This window comes from Salvia miltiorrhiza, chromosome 8, assembly GCF_028751815.1.
Source record: "Salvia miltiorrhiza cultivar Shanhuang (shh) chromosome 8, IMPLAD_Smil_shh, whole genome shotgun sequence".
NCBI lineage: Eukaryota > Viridiplantae > Streptophyta > Magnoliopsida > Lamiales > Lamiaceae > Salvia > Salvia miltiorrhiza.
In genome coordinates, this window is record NC_080394.1 from 51504050 (window position 1) to 51525628 (window position 21579).

At 38.9% G+C, this 21579-nt stretch overlaps 5 protein-coding genes across 8 annotated transcripts; 4 read left to right on the forward strand and 1 right to left on the reverse strand.

Annotated features, from left to right (window-relative positions):
• Nucleotides 1-1483: 1483 nt before the first annotated feature.
• On the forward strand, nt 1484-5416 carry LOC130998943 (wall-associated receptor kinase-like 8). 2 transcript variants are annotated; one of them, XM_057924381.1, is made up of 2 exons: nt 1484-2284; nt 2886-5416. In XM_057924381.1, exons 1-2 carry the CDS (start codon nt 2273-2275, stop codon nt 5112-5114), a joined length of 2241 nt encoding a protein of 746 aa, XP_057780364.1. In that variant the 5' UTR covers nt 1484-2272; the 3' UTR covers nt 5115-5416. The 2 variants fall into 2 exon arrangements, with proteins under 2 accessions (XP_057780364.1, XP_057780365.1); XM_057924382.1 differs by lacking the exon at nt 1484-2284 and adding an exon at nt 2448-2647.
• A 2446-nt stretch (nt 5417-7862) lies between these two features.
• On the forward strand, nt 7863-8834 carry LOC130998639 (wall-associated receptor kinase-like 17; the record flags this gene model as incomplete). Its single annotated transcript, XM_057924053.1, has 1 exon — nt 7863-8834. A coding segment is annotated over exon 1 (843 nt), but the record flags the coding sequence as incomplete, so codon positions are not given.
• LOC130998944 (wall-associated receptor kinase-like 10) lies at nt 8789-10347 on the forward strand. Its single transcript, XM_057924383.1, has one exon. It carries the CDS (start codon nt 8864-8866, stop codon nt 10214-10216), a length of 1353 nt encoding a protein of 450 aa, XP_057780366.1. The 5' UTR covers nt 8789-8863; the 3' UTR covers nt 10217-10347.
• A 1414-nt stretch (nt 10348-11761) lies between these two features.
• On the forward strand, nt 11762-17582 carry LOC130998945 (uncharacterized). 2 transcript variants are annotated; one of them, XM_057924384.1, is made up of 14 exons: nt 11762-12474; nt 12667-12753; nt 12983-13092; nt 13565-13615; nt 13929-14100; nt 14278-14553; nt 14744-14947; nt 15141-15632; nt 15727-15927; nt 16032-16220; nt 16307-16470; nt 16559-16711; nt 16794-16872; nt 16949-17582. In XM_057924384.1, exons 1-14 carry the CDS (start codon nt 11989-11991, stop codon nt 17381-17383), a joined length of 3099 nt encoding a protein of 1032 aa, XP_057780367.1. In that variant the 5' UTR covers nt 11762-11988; the 3' UTR covers nt 17384-17582. The 2 variants fall into 2 exon arrangements, with proteins under 2 accessions (XP_057780367.1, XP_057780368.1); XM_057924385.1 differs by having other exon boundaries at nt 12354-12482.
• LOC130998946 (uncharacterized) lies at nt 17550-20244 on the reverse strand. Of its 2 annotated transcripts, XM_057924387.1 has the most exons (9): nt 19887-20244; nt 19743-19808; nt 19511-19616; nt 19030-19072; nt 18869-18941; nt 18452-18539; nt 18156-18212; nt 17972-18050; nt 17550-17873 (listed from the first exon to the last, which is right to left on the reverse strand). In XM_057924387.1, the coding sequence occupies exons 1-9, from the start codon at nt 19955-19957 to the stop codon at nt 17860-17862; spliced, it is 597 nt and encodes a 198-aa protein (XP_057780370.1). In that variant the 5' UTR covers nt 19958-20244; the 3' UTR covers nt 17550-17859. The 2 variants fall into 2 exon arrangements, with proteins under 2 accessions (XP_057780370.1, XP_057780369.1); XM_057924386.1 differs by having other exon boundaries at nt 17550-18050.
• Nucleotides 20245-21579: the final 1335 nt, after the last annotated feature.

The window sequence follows — 21579 nt, forward strand, 5'->3', positions numbered from 1 at the left end:
ATTGCAATCTAAAAATATTTATCGAGTATGAAGAAGCGCCGCCTTCTCAAAAATCAGTCAGACGCATCAAATTTCTTATCAATTGTTTAGCAATTGAAATGTGTATAATTGAAATCTGAATTGGTTCTATATAATTTAATAAAGTTAAAAATTGTCTTAAGCGTTGTTTAGAGATCATCAAGTTTTTGCTTTCTGATTTGGGGCTTAATTAGGGTTCGATTAATGCCTTAATTTTTTTTCACTCAAATTTGTTTTTAGGAGTTTGAGGAGATCTGTTACAATTTGAAGAAATGCCTTCTCCAAATAATCATGGATCTCATATCTCTTTTGCATCTTTTCGTCACTCTATATTGACCATAAGAAGTGATTGGGTTCATTCCCAAATGGGCTATGATTTAAATATCAAATTACATGGAGTAGTTTCAACAAGTTTTTGCCCGTTTCCATGATCTTTCATTGGTTAACGTGGATGAGCTCTTCTTCGTTAATTGGTAGTTCATTTCATGTGATTCTCATAATTTTAAGTTGGAGCTACACAGTGATTTGGAGGGTTTATATCTGCGTAAATGTATTTCTTTATTAGATTATGATAGGAGGCTATAAATATTTTCAGATTTATTTAAATGAAATTGTTAATTTATTATAAATTTAATTTGATTTGGGGGTTATAAAATATAGGATAAAATAGTAAATTTTTAATTATTTTTTTAAATAAAAGGCTATAAAGAGTAAAATGGAGTGATGAAGATAGAATCGTATAATATATTATATCTTTAATTATTGATTTGTCTTGTTGGTCAAGTTAGTTTGTTTCCTTTTAGATGTTTAGGGTTTTATTATAAATAGGAGTTTTATTTATGTTTTAAGGGAGTTGAATTGAGAGTTAAAATGTAGAGGGTGAGATTGTTCCCTTCTCGCGGTGTTCTTCCGGTATTCATGAGTGAATCAACGGATTAACCCTTATTGTACGTATTCCGGCATACAATGGTTATCAACGGAGTTCGTATATTTATCAGTATCAAATATATTTCACGCTTCTACCTGCATCATGGAGGCTATGAATAGAATCACCCATAATATAACCTTCCAACTTATAAATAAGAGTGTCAGTGGCCCATAGTTTTTGTGTATCACCGTCTATGACAATTATATTATTTATTTTGTAAAAAGAAAATTGAAAAACTTATAAATAAGATTGTCATTGGAGTATAATTTTGAATTATCAACCATAGTAATGAATTAATTAATAAAAATAAAATTAAACAATAAAAATAAGTTAAATAACTACATACTCTAATTGGATTGAATAAATAATGATAAAATTAAACTAAAACATTAAAAAAAAAAATTGAGACACCAAATTGAGTCTCAAATGAAGTCCAGACCATCTAAGACTATAAAAAAACGACTAACTGTCCAATTCCAAACCAAACCACGATCTAACCAAAACCTTAGCTCCAATTTTCCTTATTTAGATCTTATTACAAAACTTAACCACAAAAGTAGAAATAATTGAGCTCATGAACTCGCAGACAGAAAAGGAAACTCCGATGAACCTGCAGTCGTGCTAAAATTGGCGGTGTTTGGGATTGATAAAGAATCATAAACCTCAGTCGAGATGGCAGCAGGCTCTGTTTCTTCATCACAAGTTTGCAGATTCGCGACCAATTTCCGTATTTGGATTGCTTCCAACTCCATCACCGCTTCCTTCATCGTTGTGCCTTTGCTCACTGTCAAACTCAGACATATTCAACGACAAATTCCCAGTCGAGAACCAGAGGCGCAGGGAGCTCCAACGAGAGGCTAACCAGATTCGACTGAGAAAACACATCTCATGAATCACAAGTGTTAGGGTTTGAATGATGAGACGATGGTGTTCGATGAAATGCCCCACTGAAATGTACTTAGTTACCTGAATTAATGACATGAAGTCATTAGCCTCTTTCTTCATCAATGAGGATATGAACCTTTCACAGATTAAGAATCCTACACCTAGAGCTGAAGCAGGAAGGAGTTTATCTGCACCCATTTCTTGCATTCCATGGAAGAAAATCATTCATTAGTCATTCTTGATTGAGTGGTTGTGTGATCGAAGAGATTGTATGTCTGAAAGGGCCAAGAATGAAGGAAGTAGCAGTGGGATCTGTAAACAAGACAAGACCCAGTTTTGGAATCCTGCAATTGATCTTTCATCAATCTCTCCTTCAGTTTGGCAACTCATGGGGAAAGTTTTTGAGTTGTTATCTAGAAGCAACAAGATTTGGGAATAATCATGGAAGAACAGGTATCCATTCCTCTTTTGCATGAAATAAGACATTCAAAAAGTTATCTTGATCTGTTCTGATACTTGGGTATTTACTTCAAATTCATTCATGTATTATGACACATAAAGTTGAGCTTCCTTTTGAAAAAATCACAATAGAAAGACAAATTGACTGTGTCAACTTGAATGATACATAATTTAAGAGTTTGACACAGTCTTAATTACACCAAAGTAGACCACTGTGTTGTCTATTTCAACAGATAAATAATGTCCTCTACACACACACACACATTCAATTGCATTGATTGCTGCTCCATACTCATAGTCAATCTTCAGCACATACGATACGATTCATTGATCAATAACAGGATTTCCTAACGCAAGGTACATACTGGTAGTTATCATGCTTGGATCCTCTTTCCTTTTCTTGTTCTTCAAAATCCAAAGTGATTTTACCTGCTAGATGGCTATCTTGATCTTTTGATTGCATCTTGAGTCATATATGTAATGGTTATGCTGCAAGCTCATTTTGCTCGTCTAGACTTGTAAACTTGCAGAAACATATATAATATACACGAGTTGTCTACCTTTGACATAGTCTCTATGTTTCTGAATTCTGCAGAGAAAAATGAGGTTGATGCTGCAAATTGTATTGCTATTGTTGTTAATGTTATATACAAGAATGGGTGGAGGGGAGTCCCTGTCGAAGCCCGGTTGCCCCGACACATGTGGAAACAATGTCACGATCCCGTACCCTTTTGGCATCGGTGCAGAGTGCAGCGCCAACGAATACTTCAGAGTGGCGTGCGACAACACGACCAACCCCCCAAAGCCATTCTTGGAGTACATGAGCTTGGAAGCGCTCGAATTCTCGTTGGACAGGAAGGTAGTTCGACTGTTACAAGGCGTCTTCCCTATAAACTGCTCCACCAACACGGTGATCCTTGTCGGGAAGACAGTCAGCCGCAGCACCCCTTTCAGGTACTCGAGCCTCTACAACCGGCTAGTTGTCATTGGTTGTGGGAACGAGGTGAGAATGCTCGACTATGACACCACGAACGGGAGAATACCCTCCTTCGGAGGGTGTAACCCGATCTGTGGATCTACCTCGCCAAGCTGCAACGGGATAAACTGCTGCCAGACGACACTGCCATCGCTGTTTGAAGAGGCCGAGGTGTTCTACAACTCCACCGGCAATGGCCGTGCTGGGAGTGTCTGCGGGTACACATTCTTCAGCGATCAGAGATGGCTAGAGAGGGATTACTTTAGATACTTGAACCGCAGTGGCGGCAACTGGACTTCCTTTCTGCTCGAGATGTCGTCCGGGATGACTGTCCCGTTGATACTCGAGTGGGAGCTCGACGTGTCCAATGCCACAACGTCTCTCCAGGGGGTCAAATGCATGAACGAGAGCGTCTACTTCGCAGCCTCCCTGGACGACGACGCGAGCAACTTTATCAACACGACTCGATGCAACTGCGACAACGGCTTTCAGGGGAACCCCTATCTGCCGGGAGGGGGCTGCAGAGACGTCGACGAATGCAGCAATTCGTCGTTAAACAACTGTGCATTCGGGCATTGCGTCAACACCTTCGGGAGTTTCGTGTGTAAGGACGGTGGCGGCCGGACAAATTCAGCGCTTATAGGCATCAGTAGCGCCACCGGCGGGCTGATCCTGCTCGGAGGGGCGTGGATTTTCTCCAAAGTTATAAGGAGAAGAATCAAAGCCAACCGGAAGAAGAGATTCTTTAAGCAGAACGGTGGCATCTTGTTGGAACAGAAGCTCTCCTCCAACGATGGCGGCGGCGAGAACATAACGCTGTTCGCCTCCAAAGAACTGGCGTTGGCCACGGATCACTACAATGAAAACCGCGTGCTTGGCCGTGGCGGGCAGGGCACGGTCTACAAAGGGATGTTGCCTGACGGAAGGCTCGTCGCGGTGAAGAAGTCGAAGAAGATGGAACAAGTCGACATGGAAGCATTCATCAATGAAGTCGTGATCCTATCCCAAATCAGACACAGGAATGTGGTGAGGCTGCTGGGATGTTGTCTGGAGACCGAGGTCCCTCTCCTGGTGTACGAGTTCGTCCCGAACGGCACGCTCTTCGAGCACATCCACGAGCACAACGACGAGTTCCCGTTGTCGTGGAAGATGCGCGTGAGGATCGCTGCAGAGGCGGCGGCCGCCCTCTCGTACCTGCATTACGCTGCATCTGCTCCCATCTATCACAGAGACGTGAAGTCGACCAACATACTCTTGGATGAGAAATACCGCGCGAAGGTGTCGGATTTCGGGACATCGAGGTCCGTGGACCTCGATCAGACGCACGTGACGACAAGGGTGATGGGGACGTTCGGGTACTTGGATCCGGAGTACTTCCAGTCGAACCAGTTCACAGAGAAGAGCGACGTATACAGCTTCGGAGTGGTGGTGGTGGAGCTTTTGACAGGGGAGAGGGCAGTGAGAGCTGATGTGGGGAGGAGTTTGGCTGCGCATTTCTTGCAATGCATGGAAGAGAATCGGGTGTCGGAGATTCTTGATCCCAAGGTTGTGAAAGAAGGGCGGCGGAAAGAGGTGGCGGCCGTCGCTGAGCTTGCCCGGAGATGCCTGCATTTGAACGGCAAGAGCAGGCCGACGATGAAGGAGGTGTCGGCGGAGTTGGAAGGTATTCGAATGATGGAAGATGGCCACATTTTGGAATTACAACAGCAACAAGAAGATGTGGGATTTCATAGTATTGAGATTGCTGAGGAATACAAATTCTCAGACACCACAACTTTCAACTCCATCACTACTGCAGAATCATCCGACTCACCTCTCCTCTCCTCTTTGGAAGCTCATCAAAATTGACTTTTGTGATGCAGTGATTGAGGTCTTATTTTATAATTATGAGATTTTATTTATTTTTTATTTTTATTAGTTAGACTTTATTTGTTTTTAGATAAGTAGTATCATATTAAACCTCATATTATAGTATATCATTTTTTTATCAAAAATATATATCCTGAACTGTAAATACACCAAACTATTAGGTTTGTATCAAATGTCTTGCGTTCATTTTCTGATATCAGGAATCATGACGTGGCTCGTCGGATGTTATCATGTAATTTATATTTTATTGTTTTAAATGACATGATATCATTTTGTTTTAATTTTTTTTAAATAATATGACATAAAAAGACGTGATTTTGTACCATGTCATTTACAAAAAATAAAATACTTCCTCCGTCCACTATAGGTGGCTCAAAACTTTTGGACACAAGAATTAAGAAGAATGCATAAATTGGTTAAAAATGGTATGGCCTACATTTTCTAAAGGGTTAAATTTTTTTATTAATGGAAACAGGCCACTTATAATGGGACGGCCCAAAATGGAATACAGGTCACTTATAGTGGGACGGAGGAAGTATAAATTATCGGTGGCATTCGACGAGCCATGTCATGATTCCATGATTCTAAGGATTAGAAAATGGACGCGAAATATTTTGATATAAACTTAATAGTTTAAAATTTTCAAAAATATTTCTTATAATTCAAATTCAAAAAATATTTGAATTTTAATATGATATTTACTCATTTGGTTTTGACATTTTTTGGACCGGTTTGGCAGGTGGCTCGAATTGGGAAATCTGTAGCAATCAAAGTAAAATTGTTGAGGTAACTTGGGCATTTGTATTTCGACGTAAATTCAAACGTGTAAAACTCTTGTATCAAACACTATTCTAAAATAAAGTAGTACTCCCTCCGTCCCAAACGAAATGTCTTATTTCTTTTCGACACAGAAATTAAAAAATGTGTATAAAGTAGATAAGTGGATTGATGTAAATTATTTAAATATTAAGTATAGAGAGAGAGTGTATTGCCAAAAAAGGAAACAAGACATTCGTTTTGAACAGCCCAAAAAGGAAAACATGACATTTCGTTTGGGACGGAGGGAGTATTAAACTATCATCATTATACCCACCTCTAGAATAATATAGGACCCCTTCGGACTATCACTATTTGAAAATGGATTTGTCACATTTGAAATTTCTCCCATTTTTTTCAAAGTGAAGAATTCTTGTCAACAATTACTTTCCCATGTGAAGTCACTATCAAATCAAGCTTACGCGTTGTGGCTTGGAAATTGACTCACGCATGCTGTATAATTAATTAATTAAGTATTATCCGTTTTGTATTAATTTAATTTTTTTTACCAAATAAATTATTATTATAGTAACAATTGGTGAAGCTATCTACTCTAGAGAACTAGAGACCACAATTCCGTACACGTTTAACGAAATATAATCGTTAATGATTGAAATCAGCCTTACTAAAATAAATATATTTAACATAAACGAATATTAAGTATAGATATATTACATAAATGAAAAATTAATGTGCGTTCATGTAAAAATTAGGGCGAAAAATTAATTAAGGGGTTTTACACACTACAAGAAAACATGGAATTAGTTACTAAATTTAACAACAAAATTATTCCCGTAGTTAAATAACGACGATTTACCAACGAAAGTATATTAATTTTTAATTTTTTTTATTTAATCTTTACGTGGAAGTACAATATGAAGCTACACGTGAAAGTACATTAATCTTTTTTTGTTTCATTTTAAAACATCACAATGAACTATTATTAGTCTTCACAATTAAATCCTACTTATATATCTTTATTGCATTCCCACGTGATACTTGCACAAAGCCTACGAAATTCCAATAAATTTTCAATACTCGTGAACTCGATACACACACACGTATAGCTTATATGATATGAAGAGGTAGCTCAATTTATAATTTCTTGAAGCTACTCTTCTTCGTGTTCATATCTATATTACTCATTTAATCACAGGATTTTCATGTCAAGGTACGTACTATATATTTTCTTTAGTTGCTATATATGAAAAATGTGGTTTAATTATGAGTAATTATATGATCTTTGTACTAATTAAACCGGCCGATGGGCCCTTATGTTAAATTCGTCTCTCTCTTTTTTTTTTTTTTTTTTTGTTTCTCAAAATCTCGAATTGGATTTTAGTTGCTAGAAAATGAATTGGATTTCGACAAATTTGTTTTCATTGTGATCTTTTTTTAATATATAAATTACATAATTAAATAAAAAAAATTTAAAGATCGCACAACGAAGGACTCGAGAACTCAACACCTTAGATCTTGTGCATTAACTTCTTACCACTAGGCGAACACACACACTCATTTTGATCTTTAATTCATTTAATTCATTGAAGAGTGGTAGCAATTAATTAGTGTAACATGCATCTTGTTCGGATTTTTCCAAGGCCACACACATCAAATTATAGATTTTTCCTTCTCTTAATTATTAGAATTTCTGCACTTGAATCTGTCAAACATATACACGCACACGTTATAGTGGTTTTAGCCGTTGAACAGTTTAAGACGAGAAAATTAATCACAAGGATAAATACAATATTAATACTCCTTTATTTTTGAAAAAAATAATAATAATCCGATTTAAGATATTTTTGGGTCAAAGACGCAAAAATACCAAACTACATACCTTTTGTTTTTTTTGAAGGTAAACTATATACCTTTTGTTGTTTAATAGACTTTATAGTTTATAGCCCCTAATTTCTCATCAAATATTTCAATATTTTCACAAAATTTACAATGATATTTTAAGCACGAGTATGAAAAGAATTCCAAAGAGATAATTATTTTTGTCTACAAAATCATACAAGTTCTCACATAATTCTTTTCATGACTCCAACACATCTCTTGATCATCAACAGAAATTTGCAGACTTCATATATACATGTATATTTTTGGAAGAAAAAGATGAATCCGCCATTAATACTCATCATCATCAACACCTTACTATGCCTAACACCAACCACAGCTGCAGAAGCATCGCTCTCCAAAAATGGGTGCCAACAAAAATGCGGAGACGTAACCATCCCTTACCCCTTCGGCATCGGCCCCAACTGCAGCTTCAACACCTCGTACGCAGTCGAATGCGGCAGCCAATCAAAACCGTTCTTGAAATCCACCGGTTTGGAAGCCTTCGACTTCTCATTGTCCGACAACACAGTTCGAGTGATGCAGAGAGTCACCCCTCTCAACTGCTCCTCAAAGAGCGGCCAATTTCAGCTCGGCCAATCGCTGCTCGGCTCCCCCTTCACCTTGGGCGCCTCCATCAATCGCGCCGTCGTGGTCGGCTGCAGAAGCGAGGTCTCCCTGGTGGGCCCCGCCTCCGCCGCCTCCTCCGGCGGATGCCGGCCCACCTGCGGAGCCGCCGCCGCCGCCGGCTGCTTCGGCATCAACTGCTGCTCCGTCATCGTGCCGGAGATGTCTCAGCGCGTCGAGGCCGCCTACGCCGTAACACAAGACGGCGGCGGTGGTGATGATTCCGTTTGTGGGTATGCTTTTCTTGCGGATTACAAGTGGCTGTCGCGCGAGTACGAGGATTACGTCAACTTCTCGACTCCGGCGGCGGAGATGACGGCGCTGAGGTGGGTGCCGGCGACGTTGGAGTGGAGATTCGACGTGGATGTAGGGAATCTGCGCGGGGTTGCGTGCGAGAATCGAAGCGTGGAGGCGCACCGTTCGATGATAATCTGTTCGAATTCAACATGAGTAGGTGTCGCTGTCGAGAGGGGTTTGAGGGGAATCCGTATCTGTCGTGTGTGGACATTGATGAATGCAAGAACTCGAGTTTGAACAACGTGTGTGGATTTGGGAGTGATTGTGTCAACACAGAAGGGGGTTTCGTGTGCAAGAATCGAAGCAATGGCAGCCACATGAAATCTATGATCATCGGCTTCAGTAGTGCGTTGGGTGTTCTTCTTCTCTTGGGTGGTGTTTGGATATTGTTTAAATTCATCAAGAATCGGATTAGGGCTAACCGGAGGAGGACATTTTTCAAGAGGAACGGAGGGTTGCTGTTGGAGGAGCGCCTCTCTTCCGCCGGGGCCGCCGAGAGGATCAAATTCTTCGGCCCCACAGAGCTGGACCGCGCCACGGACGGGTACGACGATGATCGGATACTCGGCCGCGGCGGGCAGGGCACGGTCTACAAAGGGATGCTGCGGGACGGGCGGATTGTGGCGGTGAAGAGGGCCAAGAGGATTGGTGAGGAAGAAGTGTTTGTGAACGAGGTTGTGATAATGTCGCAGATCAATCACAGGAATGTGGTCGCGTTGCTCGGGTGTTGTCTCGAGACGGAGGCGCCTCTGCTCGTGTACGAGTTCGTCCCGAATGGGACCTTGTCGGAGCACATCCACGCCCGGGATAAAGACTACTTCCCGTTGTCGTGGAGGATGCGCGTGAGGATCGCGGCGGAGGTGGCCGGGGCGCTCGCCCACTTGCACTATTCGTCCTCTGTTCCTATATATCATAGAGACATCAAGTCCTCGAACATACTCTTGGATGGTAAGTACCATGCCAAGGTTTCGGATTTCGGGATATCTAGGTCGGTCGGGGTGGATCAGACTCATCTCACGACGAGGGTGTTTGGGACGTTCGGGTACTTGGATCCGCAGTACTTCTGGTCGAGTAGGTTCACGGAGAAGAGCGACGTGTACAGCTTTGGCGTTGTTGTTGTCGAGATTTTGACGGGGGAGAAGGCGGTTTCCGCGGCTGGAATTGAATCCGGGAGGAATTTAGCGGCGGATTTCTTGCATTCCATGGAGGGAGATGATTTGCTCGACATGCTCGACCCCGAGGTTATACAAGGTAGAGTGGATCAAGTTATGATGATGGCAGATATTGCTCGGAGATGTTTGCATCCGAGTGGGGAGAGAAGGCCGACGATGAAGCAAGTAGCGACGGAATTGGAAGGAATTAGAGCAAAGGAGGAGGCCTCTACTTTGCCATCTTATCGTCATGAATCAGATTTCCAGTCTGTTGATTTGGGAGAGGATTATGGCTTTTCATCAACGTCGGAGACTAGTAGTTTGAGTGTCATCACTCCAAAATCAACTTGATTAACGGCTATGGATTTATTTCTCAATTGTTACAATATTGATTCTTCCATTCTATTGTACAAAATTTATCCAAGCCTTTTTCTCTGTTGTACAATTTATAATTGTGTTTTATATGTAGTTATTTTTCTACTTTTTTTGTCATGTTGATAATGATTCATTATTATTTGACACTGTTATTAAGAAGAAGATTGATTAAATGATAAAAGTGATAGAAAATAGTGGAGCTCACAACTTTTTGTGAAAAATTAAATACGATTTTTATTTTTGGAACAAGTCAATATTAATACGACGGACAAAAAAGAAAAGTATTTGATGATATTATAAAGTATATACATCTTTGATATGGTCACAGACACACAGTAAAAAATGAAATGTGTTTGTGGTTCTGTTAGAGTATCCAAAGTGAGGGTGACTTGATAGAAGAGGGACCACAATGAGTCAGGAGGCCACAGTGGAGTGACTTAATAGCTGACTTGACCTTTTTAGTTTTGATTTTTGTATTTTTCATTTAAATTTAATTGCATAAATTTAAATAACACAATTTACTTCAAATTTAAATTGCATTAGTTTTAAAATCCTAAAAATTACATAAATCTTAAAAAAAACAAAAAAACGGCTAAATAGCCGTTAGCTTGAAATGTGAAAATTAATTTTTTTTTTAAAATCCACACGAGCCTTATAAAACCGAGATCAGGCCTCACCCGATTTATCGGGTCAGCCTCGAGTTCATCTGCACCACAGTGGGCGACATGATATGTGGGTGATTTGATAACCGACGATCGAATCACCCTATATGTAATAAAAACCTAAACTAATGGAAGTGGAGAATTTGGATGGAACTCACAACCAACTGTTCCATTTCTTCAAGCCAATATGCATTCTGATTTATTTTTTTAAATGACATTCTGATTTTTTTTTAACGTATAATATGTACTTTCATTGAAAAGTCACTTTATGATCAAAAATTATTTCGTGGATATTACTTACTCCATACACAAAAATTATGCTATAATTTTTTTTAAAATAAATACTATTTTAAAAATAAACAAAAAATAGCTATAATGTGTAAAATAATTAAAATTAATTAAATACTATTTTTATTTTAAAAATAAAAAATTAATTACGTGACTTTTATAAATTTTTTAATCATATTATAGCTACCGTAATATGGCCAAACAACTTTCCCTTTCCTAATAATATGCAAATATTTCTCTCAAAAAAATAATATGCTGCAAATATAAGCATTTATAATTAAGCTCTCTTTGAAGCACTATGTAATGATATATTTAAATAAATCAAATCATTTTGAATCTGTTCTGAAAAAGAAAAATGCCAGAAACTGAAAACTAAAAATAGATTAAGGAGGTAAATGCAAATAACCTAAATTCCGATGGGGTGGGTTAGTAATATCCGATTAATGACAACAATTGCCGCGATAATGCGCGTGTTTAGTTAATTAATCTTCTTTCTCTCTCCAAATCTCCTTCTCTTTCTCTCTCTAGAAAACTATTAGAATCCACTACTATTTGTTTACTCGTGAATGAGCACAAAACCAACAGAAAAACCAGAACACTGTTTGCCAGTTAATTCTACTTTTCGTGACATCACACTGCCATTACTTTTAATTAAGGAAAAAACACTTGAACACTAATCGTCTCAAAAGAGCGGCCCCTTTTTGGATATAGCTATCTTTCTTCACGCCCACAAGAAAACTTTCCAATGTGTGGTATCGAAGGTTGAGAATTTAGCGTTTCTTGTTGATGAAAATGTAAATGGGTTTTCCCGAAAGTAGGCAGCTTTCGAAGAGGGATCAAAATTCTCAGCGCTCTTCTTCTGCAAGTAGCAATAACAGCAATGGTGTTAATGGCGGCTGTAATGTCTCGGGAATTTTGTGGGGTCAGAGATGCAGATCAAGATTTGCAAGATTGGTGCTTTTCAAGCGGATTGATTATGTGCAGCTGATTTGCGCGGTTGCTGTTTTCTTCTTCTTTATCTTCATCTTTCAGGTATTCTTCCTACCGGGCTCTGTGGCGGATGATGGAAGGAAATTCGGTCGAATTGAAGGTGTGTTTAGAAGGCGCCATGAAACAAGCAGTCGAGAATTGTCATTCTTGAAAGAATTGGATTTTGGTGAAGATGTCAAGTTTGAGCCTTTGAAAATCTTGGCCAAGTTTCGGAGGGATGCAGAAGATGCCACCCTCGGTGTTTCTTCACCAAATGTCACCAGATTTGGGTACAACAAACCCAAGCTTGCTTTGGTAAAAATGTGTGTGTGTGTGTTCTCTCTCTTCATTTAATTTGACAGTTCTTGATTGTGTTGATATTGGCGTGGTGAAAAATATGAGTTGTTTTAAGTGTTGCTGCGTCTATAGTTCGTCGGTGCGTGGTTTTTCTTGGTTATATCTTTGAATTTTGAAAAGGGGTGTTGTAATCTTGAATTGTGGTTGTAGGTCTTTGCAGATTTGTGGGTTGATCCACATCAGATTTTGATGGTTACTGTTGCTTCTGCATTGCGGGAGATCGGCTACGAGATTGAGGTTATTACACACTTTGCAATCATATCCTTATAATCATATTTGCCATAGTGATTTAGTTCTATGATTATGCTTGCAGCATTGATTGTATTTTGTTTCTAAAATGATCTATTATCTTCTTAAGCTTCGGTTGTGTATCTCTTGTTTGAGTGAGTTTTATCTCCAAAATTTGTGATTAAGTCCTTTCAGCTTGCCTATTTGAACGACGGAGTTTTATCTTTGGTACTTGCAGGTGTTCTCGCTGGAAGATGGCCCCGTTCGTGCTACTTGGAGAGAGGTAGGGCTTCCTCTCAATGTGATCAGTGCAGATGAGAACATGAAGTTCAGGGTAGATTGGCTAAAGTATGCACACCATTCTTAATTTGTCAGGTTACTTGTCAATTTTCTATGTAAATAAACTGTTAATTGCATTATTTGACCCATAATTAATGATAATGTAAACCAATGACCAAAATCTTGACGATACATTTTAATACCATTATTAGATAGTTAAAATTTCCATGAAAATATCTACATATTATTTCTTCTAGGTTTCTACTAATCTAGAAAGAGTTTATGGAACTTTTGCATTTTGGATCCATGTATCACAACTTGACTTTCTTCAAAATATATCTTATCATGCCAAATTTTCTGTTTTTTAATTTCTGGAAACTCATTTCGTCTTACTTAAATCGAATTTACTTTTCAACAAAACCTCAGCTCTCCTTACAAAGTTGTGGCACTATACCTACGCTGAGAAAAAAATAAATATATTTTGTTAGTGTGGATTGAATGTTCCCAAAAATTTTCTGACATACTCGCTTGTACTTTGCAGCTATCATGGAATAATAGTCAATTCTCTTGGAGCTGTGGGTGTCTTATCTAGGTAAGTAACACTAAGATGTAATTGCTGGAAACTGGGCTAGAGGTGAAAGAGTTGAGGTGGAGAAGGAAATGGTAGAGGGAAACGATAAAGGATATAAAAGTACTAGTTAAATAAGGAAACTTTTATCGAACTACAAATCCTCCAAGAATAGCCATAAACTTGATTACATGGAATGATAACTCATGGTCGTTGATTTTAATAAATCCTATAAATGCAATCAAATAGAGGATCCATGTTCATAATATCATTTAGCTTTTATAATTTGTAGCTGACTATGACTTTTCATATAAAATAAGGATTTTACTTGTTGCAGTCTTATGCAGGAACCATTCAGAAAAGTACCACTTGTATGGACCATCCATGAACAGACGCTTGCTATACGATTGAGACAATATGTTTCAAGTGGTCAAACTGAAATGGTTGATAGCTGGAAAAAAGTTTTCCAAAGAGCCACCGTTGTAGTCTTCCCAAACTATATTCTACCGGTATTTATGTTCACATTTTAATAGAACGTGAGGCATATCTCCCCCTAATTTGTAATAATGATTTATATATAGCCTCAGTTACGTTGTGTGAGTATGATTTTACTGAATGATCTCAGTGCATGTCGAGGTATCTATGATTTAGTGATCACTAATGCTCCCGATTTGTTTATTGATTAGGTGGCCTACTTGGCATGTGATCCTGGTAACTACTTTGTCATCCCAGGGTCACCTGAAGCGGCATGGCAAGCTAATACGATGATGCCTTCTAACACAAATGATTTTGCTATTGCCATTGTGGGAAGCCAGCTATTGTACAGAGGCTTATGGCTGGAGCATGCCTTTATTTTGCAGTCTTTGTATCCTCTGCTTGCGAACTTTAGCGGTGCTAGTTCTCATCTTAAAATCTTCATCTTGGCTGGCGACTCTGCGAGCAACTACAGTAGAGCTGTGGAGGTACAACTGTTTCATTCCCTTCAGTTTACCGTATGTTTACGTATCGTCTTGTTAATAAAAGTTACTAAAAGATGATGAATTTGTGTTTTTTTAGATTAATAGGATAAAATCCACTCATGTTTGTTAACATAAATGAAGATAGTTTCCAGTTTTCTCATTGCTTGATATTTTCTCAAATATGTGGTCTCAGACAATTGCACTGAACTTGAAGTATCCAAACGAAACTGTTAAGCTTGTAGCTGTTGATGAAAATGCCGATGCTGTTCTGAGCAGTGCTGATCTTGTGATCTATGGTTCCTTCCTTGACGAGCATACTTTCCCCGGAATTTTGCTAAAAGCCATGTGTTTCGGGAAACCTATAATTGCCCCAAATCTACCAATGATCCAGAAATATGTAGGTATCTACATTCTGTTTTCGTCTATGAGTATGCACATATCTTTTTTGATTTGTCACGTACGTCAAGATGCCAAATAACAGGCAAGGGACAATTTTCCAATTGCCTTTCTTTTGTAGAGGTTTGAGTTAGTGATAGTTGCAGTTATTTGACTTACAAAACGACATACTAACTGGTTTGGCAAAATCTTAGGTTAGTGACAGGGTGAATGGATTTATTTTCCCTAAGGAGGATACCGAGAAGCTGACAGAGATCATGTTTCGACTGGTTTCAAATGGAAAGCTCTCTCCTTTAGCACACAATGCTGCTTTGATTGCAAAACGTACAGCCAGAAACTTAATGGTTTCTGAAAGTGTCAAAGGATATGCATCTTTGTTGGAAAACATTCTCATGCTCCCATCCGAAGTCGCTAGTCCCCGTGCTGCACGAGAGATTCCTATGGAGTTGCGAACTAAATGGCTATGGCATTATTTTGAACCGTTTAGAGATGCAAATTCTTCAAACAAAAGTGGCAGGATTTGTAAATATCTAGACGAGGTTGAAAAGCAACTGAATCGTACTCGTAAGGAAAAGTTAAACTCTCATGGTTTGATTACGACAAACAATACATTTATGCTTGCCATTTGGGAAGAGCAAAAGTATTTTGACATGGCCTATATGAGAAAAAGAAGAGAGGATGAAGAGGTTAGTGATTTTGATCACTCTTCTCCCTAAATCCTTAGGAAGCATAGGCCTCAATTTTATACTTATCTTTCTATTCTTGTCGGAATTGATTTAGTTCAAGGATCGAACTGATCAAGCTCGGGGAACGTGGGATGAAGTATATAGAAACGTTAGAAGGCTCGACCGCACATTACACGAAAGAGATGAAGGAGAACTGCTAAGGACAGGTCAACCTCTATGTATATATGAACCTTACAATGGAGAGGGGACTTGGCCTTTTTTGCACCATACCTCTCTGTATAGAGGGCTTAGGCTGGTGAGTACCTCTCTCTCTCTCTCTTGTATTTTCTTGGGCGCCTTCTCCCATGACAAAACCATGACAATATGTTGCTGGTTACTGCATGAATTATGTTGCTGTAGTCCTCGAAAGGTCGAAGACCTGCAGCCGATGATGTCGATGCATCTTCTCGTCTTCCACTGTTAAATAATGCTTATAATAGAGAGATCTTAGGGGAATATGGAGCCTTTTTTGCTATAGCTAATCGGATTGATCGTCTCCATAAAAATGCATGGATAGGATTCCAGTCTTGGAGAGCTACAGCAAGATCGGTAAGTCATTGGATTGGAGTTCTGTTCTTGAAGATTCTCATTGACTCCATCTCAATATTCATACACCTAATGTTGCAATTGAACAGAAATCTTTGTCTAAAAATGCTGAAAGATTGTTACTGGAAGCTATTGAAGCAAGAAGACATGGAGACGTGCTTTACTTCTGGGCTCGTCTGGACATGGATCCGAGATACCAATCAGAGCAGGACTTCTGGTCATTCTGTGATGCTATAAACGCTGGGAACTGCCGGTGAGATCATCTTTCAATTCTCAATTGTTTCATAACGATGAACAGATAAATGTGTCGGACGTGTTCTTATCTGTGTAATCTCAACCAGATTCGCGTTCTCTGAGGCTGTCAAGAAAATGTATGGTGTGAAACACGACTTCACTTCACTTCCACAAATGCCTTCAGATGGAGGAACTTGGTCCGTCATGCACTGTTGGGTCGTTCCTACTCGATCCTTTCTGGAGTTCGTCATGTTTTCAAGGTCAGTACTTCTGTTGAATCCTTGTCGAGGGCACTTCGTTTGCAAACTTAGATTTCAACAAAGGTGTGCTTCGTTTTTGTAGGATGTTTGTAGATGCACTGGATGCACAGTTCTATGACGAGCACCACAGAACGGGGCGTTGTTGTCTGAGCTTATCGAAGGTATCTATCCGGCTGTTTCCCTCGTGTATATTCATGTTACTTCTCGTGTTTCACCATCACTCGTGTCAACTGGCAGGACAAGCACTGCTACTCACGTCTGCTCGAGCTGCTGATAAACGTTTGGGCGTACCATAGTGCACGACGGATGGTGTACATCCAGCCGGAGACGGGGTTGATGCAAGAACAGCACAAGCTGAGTGGACGGAGAGGCCGAATGTGGGTGAAGTGGTTCCAGTTCAGCACCCTCAAGAGCATGGACGAGGACTTGGCGGAGGAGTTTGACTCCGACCGCCCTAGGAGACGGTGGCTGTGGCCGTCGACGGGCGAAATCTTCTGGCGAGGTATGTATGAGAAGGAGAGGAATATGAGAATCAAAGCAAAAGAGAGAAAGAAGCAGTTGAGTAGGGACAAATTAAAACGTATGAGAAGAAGATTTCGTCAGAAAGTGATTGGCAAATATGTGAAGCCAGTTGAAGATGAGTCCAACACCACCAATATTACTACTGTTTGAAATGTAATTCTATACAATTAAATTTTTTCATTTTTACCCCAATTTTCTTTTCCATTTCAGAGTGGATGCCTAGGGTGGTTTGTACATTCTGTATGAGATATTGTACGTAGTGCGCATCCATCTGATGTTCTTTTACACTGTACAACATTTTTTGAAGTGAAAAATGTGTGAATAAATATGTTGTTTTGCCATTGCATAAGTTGATGTTGGGAGTAACAGAAGTAACAAGATTTGATGTTGCTTTACTATAATTAGGCTAAAGATTGCACCAAATATCAACTACATTACAACAGCTGTATTGAAACAATGTTTCAGAACAGGCTCTTTTACTATTAAGTTTCAGCCACCCTCCTCGTTTCGCTTGCGTATTCAGCAGCAAGGCAATTGCAATGCACGGATAACTCTTGCCGTCTCAAGTTGGGAGTTTCTTCTAGTAAACGAGCACCGGAGACTTTCAACTTCAGAAGACCCTAGTTTCAGACTCTTGGAGCTGTGCAGGTAGCAAATGGAAAGCAAAAGGGAATCAAGAGATGCGAAACTTCAAAGATGAGTATAGAAAACATGTCGACAACGAATGATTTATCCTACCACCACCAATGGTAGCCTCAGGTAGCCGTTCAATGGAATATTGGTGCTTTGTAATGTACATAATTGGCACGCCAGGGATCTGAAATTTGATCAATCTCATCACCAAATTGTAAATATACAAGAGTAATCAATGTCAGAAAATAGAAAACTAGAACTCTTATTCCTACGTGTGAGTTTATCGTACCTTACGGATTCTCCTCTTCAGGTCCCGATCACAGGTTGCAACAATGTAGCACTTGTGCTGTTTCATAGGCCATGATGGCACTCGGTTAATTTGTTTGCAATTAAAACCTCATGCCATTACATTATACATGTAATTTGACAACAGCAAAAATTAGTTGGTAAGACTTTTAAGAAAATTTACAACAGGCCATTTCTACCATTTAGTGATTTTTCAAAGCATGGAGTATAAAAGGCTGGAAGAAATATTTAGTCACAATGCTTTAAAGTCTAAAGATCAGCCGATTAATTGTTTTGTACCTGTGTAACCCTGTCAACAAGACAATCATCAGCATAGGTTCCTTTGTGAATACAGGGAAGCCTTTCAAATCGAGGATCCTTTGCAATTCTGTTGATACAAGAAAGAAAAGAGCACAAAATGAACAAGCCTCATTCGTATAACAAACAAGCTAATTTCAGCATACGCAATATTCATCATTACAGTCTAGAATAAAATAAAATAAACATGACAACAAAATAGGTGTAGGGTATTTTTTTTAGGCAGACTTGGGGACAAGAAAATAATCGCTTCAAGCACTTGCATCATTACTAATACTCATAAATTCATAATGCATGAACGTAAACAGTCAGCAATAGCCTCACAAGCATTCAAGAACTCTCATCATCAGTACAATCAACTTTGAATAGAAGTTGTATCCAATATAAAGATATACGTGCCTCAAAGCAACTCGGTATTTCTGACCCAACTTCTCAAGCTCGGCCATAACACAGTCAGTAATGCAAGGAGTGCCTACAGAGAGTAAGACGAAGCAAGTAAATAATAGAAATGTGCAGCAGACAAACAAATAAGTTGTGTAAAGAATGGTAGCATAACCTACATTTTGCATACAAGCAGTCCATCATTGCTTTCTCCAAATCTAACTGCAACATATTTAACAATCAATAAGACAATAAACAGTCAGAATATGTTAGTTGCACCATGGGAAAGAAACAATAGCCAAGAAGAAGTTCCTTTACATTATAACACGAATCAGGTGTTTCTGGGGGGGTCAGTTAGACTAATAAGGAGACCAGCAAGTTTTGAAGTTGGAAATTTACTCATCACTTTATATATTTATTTAAGAAGGATTTAGGTCATTTTATCGTATTTTCTTTTTAAATCAGCAAGGTAACTTCTCATTCTCAATCATCATCCGAGAAACCAGACTTAGGGAAAGCTCAGGATTTCGAGCTCCAAAAATAGCTTACAGCACTCCTGAACCTTATTTTGGTCCCACTTCTTCCACCCAAGTGTAATTTGACATCGCGCGCATGGAAATAAAAGTAAACAATGAACACTGAGAAACTGGCAGCACTCACTTTATTTTGGATGGAGAAATTAATGAAGTTAGTATCCACCAATACTCGGTATGGCGGCCCTAAAGCAGTATTGTGCTTGAAGTAAAGCGCTGATGAAACTTGCGGCCTGCATCAAATAACCATTCGATATCAAATCGAATACCAAGATAACGACTCAGCATAATATGTGCAAACGCGCTTACAACACAATAGTATAGTTCAAATATGAAAAGCTCGGAACGATGAAACTCACACATTGCGGGGGAGTTTCTCCTTGGTCAAGTCTTTCCTGTTAGGGTTCAAGACATCCTCCTTGTACCTGCAATTACAAATCGAGGAAATTGGAAACTAAAAAAGCATGACTGCACGAGAATCTAGATTAAAAGGAAGAATTTACTGTTTAATTGCTTTATGGGTGACGATTTTCTTCATAACAGCAAATTTAGGAGTTTTCTTCGCTTTCCCCATCTTCAGTAGTAGTAATTCGCAGGCGCCGAGGTTGAATCTGTTATCGTATTGATTCAGACTTGAAGAGTTATTCTGAGAAACGTAAACCCTAAACCCCTAAATTGAAAATCCTAAATTCGGCTATCTAGCGAGAGTGTCGAAGGCTGTAACTTCCCTTCGCCGGCGCACTGGATTGAGAGGGAGGCGTGGGCGACCTGGAGAGGGAGGGACCGAGGGAATTGGAGAAAAAGTAGAAACTAGGGTTTGTAATTCTAATTTGTATATTATTATTAATTTTCAATATATTTAAATATAGAAAATAAATAATATATAGTACTTATTAAAATAAACGGGTCCACGGGTCGGATCTGGGTCGGATCTGGATCTAAAATTTTAAAATTCAGATCCAGATTCATTTTGTAAATTGAAATCCAGATCAGGCTCAGATACGTCGGGTCCAAAAAATGAGATCCAGATCCGTAAAAATGGATCTGGATCCACGGATCTGGATTGGGTCCAAGATCCATTGCCATCCTAGTTTTGGGCCGACGAGGTGAATATATTTGGAATTTTATTGGGCTATATATAAGCCCATCTAAACATGGGCCGAATAATGTTTTTTGTAAAAATTTGCTGGTTTGGGACCCACTAATTTTGTTTTTTGTAAAAATTTGCTGGTTTGGGACCCACTAATTTTTGTTAATTTCATGAAACTTTTGGATTGTGGGTGTGTTTTGTGGTAAATTTTGTGATGTAATCATGTAAGAGTGATTTATTTTTGTACTTCATTGATATGAGAAATGATTTATTAAACCCTTCAATTTATGTGGTGCATTTGCTTCGATGCATAACGTAGCTCAGATCTTGTCACGTGGCAACGTCATTTTTTCATTTTTTTTATTTGAATAAAACTTTTTATTTAATGCAGAATTCAGCTATACATTGGTTGCTTTTCCCAACCATAGTTGCACGTGTATCGAGAATCGATTTTCTCTCTCATTGCATTTTACTTTTCTACCCCTCAGTCTATTTTTTTAAAAAGGTTAATACATAAAAAAAATACAAATACTGCGTGAAAAACGGGTTTCACGATTTCACCTTCTACACGATTTCACCTTTCATGTCTCTTTGAGAACGAAGGCGCACCAACACCAGCTCATCTCCACTCCATCGGCGGCGAACCTCTGCTCCAAAGAATTTTAGAAGGTATTTACTCATCAATTCTACACTTTCTCCCTAAGCATTCCGGTATACCCATTTTATGTTATAATTTACTGAACTTAAGTTTTTAATAGAGTAATTTATCTGCCTTCGAGTTTGCGAATTAATTAGCTCCTGAAGTTCATCTTCGTCGTTCTTGTGCACACCTGCTTCGTTTGAAATTTTAAGGTAATCAATATAGGTTAAAATTGTGTTAATACATAAGTGCTTTTCATCCACATAAATTGAAGCAATCAATATTCATTGCACCGTAGAATCACGTCTATACAAATTCATTACACTCTATCAATTAATTAATTAATTAATTAATTAATAAGCGGTTGCATTTAGTATTCCTTGCACTAAAGAATCACGTCTATACAAATTCATTTAAATTTGTGTCAGTGTCATGATGATGACTAATTAATTCCTTGCACTAGAAT